General features: G+C 53.4%; 1 protein-coding gene across 1 annotated transcript in view; it reads left to right on the top strand.

Moving 5' to 3' along the window:
• Window positions 1–10,109, top strand: part of COTL1 (coactosin like F-actin binding protein 1) — a 36,653-nt gene extending 26,544 nt beyond the window's left edge. Inside the window, exon 4 of the mRNA XM_045533709.1 lies at window positions 8,832–10,109. Within this exon, the coding sequence (XP_045389665.1) occupies window positions 8,832–8,942 (111 nt within the window). The 3' untranslated portion in view covers window positions 8,943–10,109. The remainder of the gene's footprint in view (window positions 1–8,831) is intronic.
• The last annotated feature ends 3,689 nt before the right edge of the window (window positions 10,110–13,798 follow it).

Raw genomic sequence — 13,798 nt, 5'->3', positions numbered from 1 at the left:
TTTTTTTTTTTTTTGAGATGGTCTCACTCTGTTGCCCAGGCTGGAGTGCAGTGTCAGCCTCGAACTCCTGGCCTCAAGCGATCCTCCCACTTCAGCCTCCCAAAATGCTGGGATCACACGCTCAGCTGACCCTGATTCTTTACCCCACACCCCTACCAGGCTCCATCAGAGTTAATTGCTTCGGTATCTGTTTCCACTGTGGTCCAGGTTCCAGGAATTATAACTAAGTGCCCTGCTAGAAAGTAAGCCCCTGAGGGCAGGCGGCTCCCCGAGCCATGGCTACCGTACTACACGGGACTCCCAGCGCCTGGACGGTGCTGTGTGCAGGCACGGTAGGTGCTCAAACAGAGAAGAAATGAAGCTGTCCATCCGGGTTCTTTGTGTATTGCTAGGACAGACGCTAACAAACTCGCAGTAACTGTTCTTTGGTTTGAATTCAACTGTGGAAGCCGGTTACACCCAGGGAGGGATTCGGGGGCGGGTGACATTTCCAAAGGCCTTGCTTTTGTTTCGGTGGAAAGCAGAAGTGGGAGCCCGCGAGGGGCGGCTGGGGGAGCCCACGCAGCTCTGGGCAATGAGACTTGCCCGGCCACCACCCCCCTTTGCGGGGCATGAGCTGCCTCGGCTCTCCAGGGACCAGCCAGGGACCAGCCATGGAGCCTCACTGCCCCAGGACTGTCAGCTGTTTGTTTTCACCTGGGGTGTTTACACTTCTTCAAGCCAGTGGCTCATGGAAGGAGGTGTAGTCTCAAAGCCAGAAGGCCTTTCGGTCCCATGCATGTCACCTGGGCCAGCCCGCAGCAGGGCTTCCCGTGGCTCCTCTCATATATTTTGAAAACACAGACTACCTGATTGAAAAGTGGAAAGCTCTCCAGCGGCCTATGAACGGTGGTACCAGGTACCACGCATGCAGTGCCAGGTGCTGTCTCACCCCCAATACACAGATGGGGAAACTGAGGCTTGGAGAGGATGCATTCTTGAGCCACGCTGAGTGTTGAGGCAGAAGCCTGTGGTGAGGGACCGGAGACCACTTTAAAGCCGTGGGGGGGCTCTGGGAAGACTTTAAACGGGAGAGTGGAGGAGCCAGCTTGGTGCTCCTGTTACCAAAGGGGTGAAAAGCTCTTAGGGGAGAGGGGAGAGCCCCACACCCTGGGTTTGGGCCTAGCATGTAAATGAGGCCACTTTACTGCGCAAACAGGTCTGCCCAGCAGGCTGTGGGCTGCCTGCCCTTCGCGAAGCTCCAGGCCAGGTGCCAGCCCTTGGCCAGCCGGCCTGCCTTAGCATTGCACCTGCCCGGGTCACCTGCCAGCAGCTGGCCTCCTGATGCCCCGATGCGGTGGTTCCCGACAGTCAGTCCAGTGCAGTCGCCGTGCCCTGAGGACACCTGGCTAGGACGAGTACAGGTCCTGATCGAAGGGGCCGGACGAAATGAACCCAAGGGCCTCCTGTGTGAGCTGAGCGTTTCCACATGCTGGGTGGAGGCTGGAGGCTGCCGCACTCTCAGTCCTGTCGCTCTGCACCAGCGTCTTTGCTCCCGTTGCTTCCGGTACCGGTGCCCACCTCTGTCCCCTCTGGCCAGCATTTGTCCCTGGACATTCTGTCTTTTGAGATTCCCCTCTGGAGCAAGCCCAGGCTCCCACTCTCCCTCTTCTCCCAGGAAGACAAAGTGGCGGTTGGTGATTTTACCCCAATCGCTGTGGCTTGCAAAAGCGCTCAGATGCAGTGAAGGAGCGCGGTGGCCAGCTGCCACCCTCCACGCCGCGCAGAGATTTCCCTGCCTCCGTGGGGCCCTGCCTCATGGCCCGTGTTTCTACGCAGCCTTTATGGTAGCAGAGACACAGCTGTGTCTTTTCTCTTAACATTTCACAAATGTCTTCAGTTTTCGTAATTTTAATGACCAAATACTATTTTGTGAGCGTAGCACAACACATGTAAGTCCGATACCCATGTTGTGTGTTTGCTCCTGTGTGTGTGTGTGTGTGTGTGTGTGTGTACGTGCGTGGGGTGTGTGTATGTGTCCCTGCTTCACGTAAAGACCTTGGCGTGGAGTTAATCACGTGACCTTTTGCTGGCTGCGTCACCTCCCTGATCCTCAATTTCCTCATCTGAAAAATGGGGATGATAATATTTAACGCATGGGATTGTGAAGATCAAGTAAGGTACTGTATATAATAAGTGCCTGATGTATATAAAGCGTTCAACATAGATACTGTTCACTTATTCAATTTTTGTTGAAAAACGGAAATGGTCTGGTATTTACTGGCAATGAACATCTTTGAGTATATGTGTTGTCATTTAAAAAAAATTCTGTTATTTCTTTGGGAAAAATTCCCAAACAGGGTTGTGGCTGAGCAACATGAAGTGCTAGGCACACTTTTGACTGAGCAGAAGTTGACCTGAACCTGGAGTTAATCTCTAGCTTATCAACTGATCAGCAGGCATGGGCTATTTGGAGTTCTGGATTAAGAGGGATTCTGAGGTTAAGCCTGGACTCAGCGGGGAAAGTGCCAGGATTGATTTGTGATGTCTGCTGTGGACACGGGAGGGGAGAGTAGGGTACGTTTCCCACGTTCTTGCTGTCCCTGGGCTGGATGAAGCAACAGTCTGAAGTCAGACGAGGTGGAGTTGGGCTTCTGTACATATCTGTGGTTAGGAAAGCCGAGGGTTAGACTCTAGGCAGTTGCCCAAATGCTAAAGAGGTGGGCGGCCCTGCAGGTGTCAGGATTCCAGGCATAGGAACAACTGTCCCTATTCAGTTTTGTCCCAAGCCTAGTCACAGCGTGTTCTTGGGACGCCAGGCCTTCCTCCTTCCATCTTCATTAGATGCTCACCCCGGGCCTACCTGAATCATAGCTGTGTGCCTCTCTCTTGTCCTTTGTTCTCTCCCTAGTGAAGCAGGGTCGCTCACTCCTGAGCTGTGAGGGTGACACAGGTGCCATTGCTCCCTTATCTGTCACACGCTCAGCCGTGCCATTCTGATCTGTTTGTTTTTTCCCCATTTTCTAGGATGACTCATGCCTCTTATAACAACCTGTTCTTTTTGAGTCAATTACACCTTGCTGGTAGGATTTAAAAAACCTTGGTCTTTCAAGCACTTTGGAACAGTTGTAGGAGGGGCAGCGTGGGGCCGGGAGGGGCTGGCAGCTGTGTGGGGTGCGCTTTCCTTTGGCCCACGCTCCCTGGAGGTGGTCCTTCTCCTAGCAAGACGCAGGGTGTGCGGGACTGACTGCTTTCCTTCTGCCCTCTACGGTCTGTGGTTTATAATTAATCTTCATGCACTTGGGGGGAAAGACGCGTCACTGTGGCCAGCACGTGTCTGCCCCCCCCATCTCATGCACGTGGGAGAAGAGATTCTATCCCCTACGTTTTTTGCCAGGATGTGGAATAGGCCTGGAGCCGGCTCAGCCTTCGCTTTGAGAGCCGTGCCCTGAGCCCAAAGCCGACTTTTCTGTGGCAGTTCTCCCCAGCGCCCCTCGGACTCTGATGTCCACGGTGGAACTTTGTCCATGTCCATGTGCTCCCGAGGCTTGGGTGTCGGTCCCCGGACCACCAGTGGGGAAAGCCCTGGGAGACCCTTTGTGCAGCCGCCTTCTTTCACGGAGATGGAAAGCGGGGCCCAGAGCCACTGAACGCTCCCTTCAGGGCGTTTTAGGGCCCTGCTCCTCTTTTTCTGGTCTCAGTCCCTCAGAGAGGCCCATAAATGCCAGAATTTCGACTCCCAGAGCCTAGGAGAGTCTATGGCCTATAATAAGTGTTCAATAAACACGTGCTTGTGGGAAGAATGAATTGCTTTAGCTTTCATTGTCTTTGGATACAACGAAGATCACCTCTCCTCCCTGGCCTCACTTTATAAAAGTGTGCATTGCTGATATCACAGATTTAACTGTCCCAAAGAATCCCCACTCACCTTTTTCTTCCCAGAACTTCCCCCCAACCCGAAACCCGGGTTCTCCACGGCGGTTAGGGAGATACCACGGTCCAGACGCTCTGAGTAGAAGACCTGACAGTTCTCCCCCGACGGCTCCTCCCTGTCCCCCCGCAGCCAACCCAGGGGATTGGATTTACCATCCTGTCTCCGCCAGTGTCACCGCCTTGGTTATTCAGAGGAATTCCTGGGACTTTCCTTCGCTGAAAAGTAAACACTGGGAAGGGGGAGAAGAGGAACCAGCCTTTGCTCTGAGCAGTTCCGAGAACTTCTTTGTATCTTAAATTCCCCTACAAGCTTGAGGATGAAGGGGAGCCCACAGCCGTGTAAAATGTCCCTCACTCTGTGCCGGGCACACTCATCAAGTGTCCCAGCACTTTGCACGCTCACAAGATCCTCACAGCGGCCCAGGACACAGGGGCTGTTGCTGTCCCCATGTGCAGATAAGGAGACTGAGCTCGGGGAGGTTGAGTCCCTAGGGAGGGCCAGCTGCCGGAGGGGCATGTGGACAACTGTCCCTGTTTGTATTTGGCCCAAACCTACTCCCAGCGCTCTGGGGTTTAAACCCAGGCAGGTGGGAGCCATTTAAAAATGAAAGGCATGATTTAAAGCCAAGGATGGGAAATATGTGTGTACTTTTTAAACGAGCCTTGCAAACCGATGCTCGACTCTGCACAGAGCTCCGCTGGTCCCTGAGCCTCATCCTTTGCCAGAGCGCCTTCCGCGGGCAAGGGGCCGGCATCTGCTCTGCATCTTTGAGGCATGAACATAGGTGCCCTTGGGAAGGTCACAGGAGCAAAACTCGTCTTAACTTGATGGTTGCATATTTCCAACCTATTTTGATGGGGGCTGAGCTGGATGGGGCCTCTTTGAAAAGTCCTGCTGTGGCCAAAAAAAGGAAAAGTCCCTTGTCTGGAAGCTGCCAGAGAGGAACACCACGTTCCCAGACAAAACACAGAAAATCTTTCTGCAGGCACAGGTGACAGTGCCCCCACCACCCTGGCACATCTTGCTCTGGCGTCTCTGATGGGTTCCTTCTGCTCCGGCAGCCTCGGGGGCCGGGCAGTCGGGGGCCCCCCGGTGACGTTGGCCGTGACGTCGCTGTGCCACAGGATGAATGGCTCACCCTCTCTGGGTCTCTCCCTGGGCCTCTGCCAACGAAGGGGTGAGCGCAGGTTTCAAGGGCCTGTGTTGGTCATTAGAAGAGAAAAAAGTTTCAGTAAAGAAGGAGGAAGGACTTGATTGTCTACAGTTTCTCTGGTGTCTCCCTGAGGATAAATTGGAAATGAAATGTTACGGTAAGGTAGGACTTGGAGGCGCGAGCCGGTTGACTGTGTTAAGACACTTGATCTGTACCCTTCTTTTTGGCAGTAATCGGATCACTGGATGACTGTCTTTAAGACTTGTAAGCAGTCACTGTAACAACATGCCTTCTGTGGACAAAATAGTCTTCCATCCCGTCTACTGAGGTAGAGAGGAAAGGACATTGGGCTGATCCAAAAGGGTCATCCAGTTGTATGGTGGCCTCTCTATCTTGTTAGATTCAGTTTGTTTTAAACCTTTTCAGAGATCATATGGTTTCGTTTCTTTTCTTTTCTTTTCTTTTCTTTTCTTTTCTTTTCTTTTCTTTTCTTTTCTTTTCTTTTCTCTCCCCTCCCCTCCCCTCCCCTCTTCTTTTCTTTTCTTTTCTTTTCTTTTCTTTTCTTTTCTTTTCTTTTCTTTTCTTTTCTTTTCTTTTCTTTTCTCTTCTTTTCTCTCCTCTCCCCTCCCCTCCCCTCCCCTTTTCTTTTCTTTTCTTTTCTTTTCTTTTCTTTTCTTTTCTTTTCTTTTCTTTTCTTTTCTTTTCTTTTCTCTTCTTTTCTCTCCTCTCCCCTCCCCTCCCCTCCCCTCTTCTTTTCTTTTCTTTTCTTTTCGAGACAGAGTCTTGCTATGTTGCCCTGTGTAGAGTGCAGTGGCGTCATTATAGCTCAGTGCAACCTCAAACTCCTGGGCTCAAGTGATCCTCCTGCCTCAACCTCCCAAGTAGCTGGGGCTATAGGTACTCACCACCGCACCCAGTTAATTTTTCTGTTTTTAGTAGAGATGGGGTCTTGCTCTTGCTTAGGCTGGTCTTGAACTCCTGGGCTCAAGCGATCCTCCCACTTCGGCCTCCCAGAGTGCTAGGATTACGGGTGTGAGCCACGACACCCGGCCTATGGTTACTTTTCTATATGTATAGTTTTTATAACATGGAATCATGTTTTGCTAATCTTTTGGTTTTAAACATGTTTCTGGTATGTGGCATAGGGTTTGGGGTTGCTTTTTACTGTCCTTTGAAACAGCATTTTTAAACGTAATTTTGTTCATTTACGTTTATTGTTATGTCATTTTCCTAGAGTCTGCCACCTGTTTTGCTGCTTATTTGGGTTATAATTTGATTTCCCAGGTACCTGTGGTTTTAGGGTGGACGGCACGTAGCTCCATCAACACTTCACTTTAGATTTCTTAGACCTTATCAAACTGACTTCTGCTTAATCCACATCTTGTAATAGCTAACCAACACAAACATCACGCCTTCTTACTTCTTTAGACGGCCATATATGGCTATCACAAAGCCGGGGACCTTGGACTTCCTTCTACAGGCATCCTGAGCTTTCGGCTTCCTGCTCCTGGGTGCTTGGGTGCTCTCTGCCCCTCTTGCATGCCGCGGGGTCTCGGGATGAGAGATGCATGAATTCTCAGTTCTCCTTTCTGGCTCTCAGTTCAGCTCGTGTTCTCTCATTACACGGGTCCCCTGCACGCACACTCAGTGACACGGTGTGGCGGAACGGCAGGGTGTTTTGTCATTCTGAACAAATCTCTCCAAGCCCAGCCCAGGGGTCTTATCTTAAAAAAAATAAGAAAGCCAATATACTGAGGGCGATTGCATGAGAGAATGATGGAGGCCGTGCCTGGCACTTATCAGCTGCCCGATAAGTGTTAACCTCCCTCCTCCCTCCCTGTTAGCATTCTTGGAGGCTTTGGCACCAGGTGTTTGTCTTTTTACTGTAAAACTTGACCTTGGGGGGTTCTCCTGCTTTAGTCATTCTTCTTGGTAGAATGGTGACTTTTTTGGTTTGGTTTTGGTTTTAAATGGAGGTGAAATTCCCTTAACATAAAATTAACCATTTCAAAATGTACGACTCAGTGGCATTTCGTACATTCGAGATGTTGTGTGGCCACCACTTCCACCTGGTCCCCAAAACATTTTCCTCACCCCAAAAGGCGATGGTGCCTCTCGTAACATGCCAGCTTTAGAGTCAACTGGACCTTCCAGCTGTGTGACTTTGGGCAAGTATTGTGACCTCTGGCCTTTGTTTTCTCGTCTTTAAAATGGAAATAATATTGATTATCTTACAGGATTTTTTAAAAACAACTTTACTGAGGTGATTTATGTACTACAAAATTAACTCATCCTCAGTGTATACGATTCAGTGATTTTTAGTAAATTTGCAGACCTTTGCAACCATCGCCACAATCCCAATTTTAGAACATTTCTAGCATCTTCCGTTCCCTTCTCCAGCCCCCGGTAACCAAACCACTCATCCGCTTTCTGTCTCTGTGGAGTTCCCTTTTTGAGACATTTCATGTAAATGGAACCAGACAATACGTGGTCTTTTGTGACTCGCTTCTTTCACTTAGCGTCACGTCTTTGCGGCTCATCCACGTTGTGGCACGTAGCAGGACTTCGTTCCTTTGCCAGGCTGAATAATATTCCAGGTGTGGCTGGACCAGGTCTTGTGTATTTGCTCATCTGCTGGTGACATTGGGTGGTTTCCCGGTTTTGGCCGTCACCGTGCCACGTGCGTCTGGGTGCGAGCGCGTGGGTGGGCGTGTGCTTCCACCCCCCTGCGCAGGTCTCCAGGGGTGGAGTTGCTGGTCCTATCGAAGTGTTTTGAAAATGGTATTTGCTAACGTGTCATTCTCAGCACGACTGCACGGTGCCTGGCGCATATTAAGTACTTAGTGACGGTCGTCCTTGTTTACATTAGTTCCTTGTGGACTTTTTTACGTGGATGATTTTCTGACCTTTAGAGTTGTTATTTGTAGTTTTGGTAGCTTTTCCTGTATTCCTGTCTGTCACCATAGCTCAGGGTTATCTGATTCGCCACATCACCCGCTTCACTCATTCACGCCACGAACATTCACCAAGTGCCTCGTGTGTGCCAGGCCTGTGGGTTACGTGGGCGACACCTGTGTGCCCGTTTTGCTCAGCTCTGCAGCCCCATAACGTGGAGTGGTGTTTGTTGAATGAATGCGAATGAAGCCCCTGCCCTCAAGTAGCTGAGCGTGGCTGGACAGCCCAGTACGTGCCCGGGCTGGTCACTCAGACCTCGGACCGGAAGCCCCGCACCATTGCGACCAGTGGGGGCCGAGAGAACCTGTCATGCCTCTCCCTTCCCAACTCCACGGATGGTGACACAACCCTTCTGGGCATAGAATATTTACACCATGGAAATGGGCAAACGCTACAGGTGAGTTTTCCTCCTCCTTTTTTTTGGAGAGTCAGGAGTTACATAAACATTTACCAGCACATCCACCTGCCTTCCCAACCTCATAACCTATTGTTCTCCCGACAAGATGGTTTTTCACAGATGCGGAAGTTGAGGCACAGAGAGTTGAAGGGACTTGCCCGGGTCACGCAGCTGGAAGGTGGCAGAGCTCACACTGGCCCGTCCCTGTGGTTGTGGGAAGACACAGCGTGTCACCTTCACCCAGGCCCAGTCTCTAGGCGTGTTCCCCTGCCAGTCAGCCCCGCTGCCAAGCTTTCATCGTGGTTGCTCGCCCCTGTTTCAGGTGCCAACACTGCCTAGCGTGTTGCCGGAGCCGCACTTGGATCACGTCCTTTTCCTCTTCATAGGAACCATGTGTGTTTTTGTCCTTGTAGAATTTCGCTAAAGAGTTCGTGATCAGCGACCGCAAGGAGCTGGAGGAGGATTTCATCAAGAGCGAGCTGAAGAAGGCGGGGGGAGCCAACTACGACGCCCAGACGGAGTAGCCCCGCCCTCCTCGCCAAGGTCACCGCCTGCTCCCCGGGGAGGGGACCGCCGGCCTCAGCCACCAGCCCACCAGCCCAGCAGGCCGAGGAGAAGCCACGAGAGGCAGCGCCCGCCACCCTGTGTCCGCACCCCAGACCCCTTCCCGCTTCCCCCGCGAACCCTGCTGTGCCCCATCTCATGAAGCTCATGGAACATCTTTCTTTGATCTTTTTCTTTATTCCCCCTCTTTTTTGTTCTAAAGAAAAATCATTTGGATGCCAAGGTCCTGCATGTCATCAGCTCTGAGGTGCCTGCGGCGGTGACCCCTTTTCCTGGCATTTCTCTCATACGCGACGAGGCCTGCCCCGTGGGCTTCACCATGACCCCTCGTGGCTTCCGCAGCCTGGGCCGGGGCCGCCACCTGGGTTTCCTGCGGCTCAGCCTCCCGGTCACCGCCGAGCTGCGCCCGCGACTGCAGCCTTCATAAGCACACGCATTTATCCCGTGGGGCCGCCGCCCACCTCCCAGAGTCGGCTCCAGGGTCACCCGGTCCCACTCAGAGTTGCCTACGCTCCATGGTCAACAGCAGCGACAGCATTGCTGGGTGGTGACAAGTGTGGGTCTGGCCTCCATAAGATAAAATTTTGCCTTAAAACTTGCCTGGCAGGGGCTTTGCCGCATGGTCTGAAACCGCCCCCTGTTCCCACCCTTGTGACTGAGATTTCCTTGTGGCTTGGAGAGGAGGCCAAGTCAGAGTCCAGAGTTGACCGGAGGAATATTTCAGGGATAACCTCAGGGGCTCCCAAAGTGACAAGATGTTAGGGAGGGAGGCCCGGGGTGGGGAGCAGCAATTTAGGTAGAACTGAGAACTGACCCCTTACGTTCAGCGAGGTCCCTGCGAGCAGCGGGGATGGCCCGGCCCAAGGGCTGCTCCGGCCCCCACGGCCACCCGGAAGTCTGTGGTTTCGATCCTAGGCCCGCACCGCAAATGCAAAAGGATTGGTTTTGTTTCTAAAGAAAGATGAGATTGGCTTGGTTCTTCATGAGCGCATTTTATAGAGTTCTTTTTCTTTTTTTCCTTGCTCATTTCATTTTGGGGAAGAAATCTGTACTGTATTGGGGTCGTGAGGAACATCTCTGCACTCAGACAGTTTACAGAAATAAACGTTTTTGTTTTTCAAAAACCAGTTTGCTTTTCCGATTTGTCACGCAGAGTTTTCTTTCTTTAGGAACACAGGCAATCATCCTCACGTTCAGATGGAAGAGGCATTTGTGGGGCTGCGTGGGGCTTGTTCACATTCAGTAGCTTGTTTAATTCTTAACAGCCATGAGACATAGGTGCTTCCCATTTTATGGAAACTGAGGCTCAGAGAGACTAATTCACCCAAGGTTACCCAGGCAGAAAGCGGCAGGGCTGGGACTTGAACCCAGGTCTCCCGCCGTTCCTGGAGCTGTGGCTTGAGAGGGGAGTGGGGAGGCCCAGGATTTGGGATAGTGACATGACTGCAGGTTGCCATCCTTTTTGAGTGGGAGCCGGAACACTCCTTTCTGTCTTTTCAGGAAAAGCCAAGAGGAAGCGTCCCCTTTGGCTTGGCCGTGACACCCTTTCTGAGGTTGTCCTAGAGCTGAAAACCTGCACTTCCAGCACACCGGATCCGGTGGGAACTGAGAATCAGGCCAGAGTTTTACACGCACAGGCGACCGGGCTTGGAGCAGCTGCGTGCGGGGCAGGGCGGGGGCAGGGAGAGGGCAGAAGCCAAAATCGGAGCAGGAAGGAATCCTATACGGTGTGGGCAAGGCCAAGGCCAAGGCCAAGGCTGCGCTGCCCAGGGGATGGGGGCTGAGGGTTGTCACCATCCCAACCCTGGCCTGCCCCAGCCACATCTGGGTTCTAATACCTGCTCGTCTGTTCACAGCTGTGTGGCTCTAGGCAAGTCAGTTAACCTCTCTGAGCCTTGATTTCCTCATCTGCAAAATGGGCCACAACCTTGCCTATTGCAGAGGAAGGCTTAAGGAGCAGTGACAATTACGCTTGCAGAGGGCGTCTGTAAGGGTACCATGTTATCACCTCATGCCTGCCACTAGTCCCCGTCACCTCTGTGGGCTTGTGTTTTTTCCTATACTTAGAACACAGGGAGCTAAACTAGGTCCCTTGCTTCCCAGCATAGGAGCTTTAGCTACCGCCACAGAAGGTGGGCTCAGAAGGGGTGTGTCTTCACGTCACTCTCATGCACTCTGGCCCTCCAAGCCCTTGATCCTGTCCTGGAACCTCCTGGCCTGCTGGACCCTACCCTCGGCTCACCGCCTTCCCCACTCCCTGTCCCAAATAAGAGGTGGCATAGCAAGAGCAAGGGACTCTCTCAAATCTGCCCCTAGGCCCGGGGTCTCATCCCTGACTGTGAATAAGGATCCCTGGGAGCTTTGAAAGTACAGGTGAGGCCTCCATCCCAGACCTCTGAAATCAGAGTGCCAGGCCTGAGCAAACGCCACCTTTTCCTGTCCACACGGCTGCAGAAGTGGCCTGACCTGGGGCAGGCGGAACCGGAAGGCCTGTGTCTCCCTCCTGTGGGTTCCTCTTGCAAGTGGAATCTTGAAGGGTGAGTGCAGATGGGTGTTTGTTGAGCACCTACTGTGTGCCAGACACTGGCCTCATTAGGGGACCCAGTGGTGAACAAACTCAAGACACAGTGCCCGCCCTCAGGGAGGCTGAGTCTAGCAGGGATGAGGGATATTAATCAGCTGGTCCCACCGGTGGGCACACAGTGACAGCTGAGAATAAGCCCTCTTTTGAGAAAAAGGCCCAGGTTTTACAAGAGAAGATTGCAAAGTCCCTGGACCTGGTTGAGGTATCAAGGAGGGCTTCCCTGAGGAGGTGGCACCTGAGCTGACAACTCGGGGAGCAGAGGAGTAAGGCGGGCAAAGGGGGTGAGGGGATGGGAGTGTGGACACAGGCTCCAGGAGGGGTGGCCTGGGGCCTGGAGCAGCTTGTCTGTATGTCGAGGGGTTTGGCTTTAATTCAAATAAGTACAGCTTGGGCCTTTACTGGAGGGTCTGATGGGATTGTGAGCTCTCTGAAGGCAGAGAAGCTCCACCTCTATCCTCCCATTAACCCTGGACCTAGCACCTGGCAGGTGGCTGGCAATGCAGCTGGAGCTACCCCACCCAGGCCTGCCCCTGCCGAGGCCTGGCTGCTCCCCGATCGGGCCTAGCGTATATACACTCTGAATTTATTTACTTATTCGACAGCTGTTCCAGTTACTACTGCTGTGTAACAAATTACCCAATGAACCTAAATGGTATAAAATAACAACCATTTTATCTTGCCCTTGACGTGGTAGTGCAGGCACCTAGGAAGGGCTCAGCAGGGCGGTTCTTGCCTGCAGGGCTCTCTCATTTGGTCGTGGACAGATTGGCTGAGCTGGATGTCCACACCGGCCCTCTTCTGGGGCTGGCTGCTGCTGGTGGCTGGCATCCAGGAGCTCAGCTGGGCTGTGGATTGGAGCATTCACGTATGGTCCCTCCCGCATGGCGGCCTTGGGGTTGCTGGACTTCATACACGGTGGCTGGCTCTCAGCATCCCAATAGAACCAGGAGGAAGCTTCGTGGCCTTTCCTGACCTGGCCATGGCAGGTCTCAAGGCACCGTTCCTGCTGTATTATTGGGGGAAGTGGTCTTAAGCCCCCCAGAGTCAAGGGGAGGGGACAGGGACCGCACCTCTCAATGGGAGGCTTGCCAAGAAAGTTGTGGTCTTTCTCAAAAGCACAACACCTAACTATGATCAGCACTGTGCTTGGCCTGGGGTGCAGGCGGAGCAAACCGTCCTGTCCTCACGCTCAGGTGAAGAACAGATACTCAGAGTGTCACCTCTGTGCCCTCGGGGAGGCTGCTCCTGGCTGATTGACCCCGGGGATGCTTCTGTGCCTCAACTTCCCTCCCTCAGGCGTTTACACCCCAGGGGTTATCTGGGGCTGGAGGGAGGGGTCCAGCCCCAGGGCACCCTCCTGGCTGGGGAGAGGCTTCCCCCAGCGCCCCTGCGGATGGGCTGTCCTCGGTACAGGCTCCCGTTGCCCCGTTTCTTAGTGAGCCGTAGAACAGAGAGAAAAACAGAACAGGCCGGCGCCAGGTGACCCGTGAGGAACAGGCAGCCACACAGGCCGGGGCTCAGAGCTCAGCTCTGGGCTCAGGCTGGGGTCCGAGGTCTGCAGCTTCCCAGCCAAGGGATCCTGGGCTGGTTCCGTCACCTCTCTGAGCCTCGGTTTCCTCCTCTGTAAAATCGGGCCATGATGACAGTACTGACCTCACGCATTCATCGTAAGGACTAAACGGGATGAGACTTGTAAAGGGCCTGGCACGATGTCATCTGCTAATGTTACCATGGTGACTCTGCATGGTCCTGGGACCCCATCCTGTCCTGGGAAAGGGCGGGGGCCATGAGCAGCCCCAGCCTCACACCAGGGCAGTGATGGAGCCCGTCTGCCCTTCCGCCCTGCTGTCAACGCCAGAGCAGGCTGACAGCTGGGTGGGGCTTGGGCGGGGGCAGCGTGGCTCTTAGACCCCCAGTGGGAAGGGGGGTGCTGCGAGGGGAAAGGTTCGAATCCCAGCTCCACCGTTGCAGGCTGTGCGACCTTAGGCAGGGTGCGTGATCCCCCGAGGAGTTCCCGGGGCAAGTCTCGCAGCCACGAAAGTCAGCAGTTCAGCAGGGCAGCGATGCATCCTCCGCCTGCAAGGAGGGTCGCCAAATATGTGTGAACAGAAATGCAGCCCACCATGCTCACCTGGGAGACGGCCAAGCCGGGATTTGAACCCAGGCAGTGCCGGGCTCCAGCGTCTCCTCCTCAGCCCGTGCTGGGGGGTCTCACAGGCACGGACGCAGGAG

This window comes from Lemur catta, chromosome 20 (genome assembly GCF_020740605.2).
Source record: "Lemur catta isolate mLemCat1 chromosome 20, mLemCat1.pri, whole genome shotgun sequence".
NCBI lineage: Eukaryota > Metazoa > Chordata > Mammalia > Primates > Lemuridae > Lemur > Lemur catta.
This window is presented reverse-complemented; position numbering and strand designations above follow the sequence as displayed.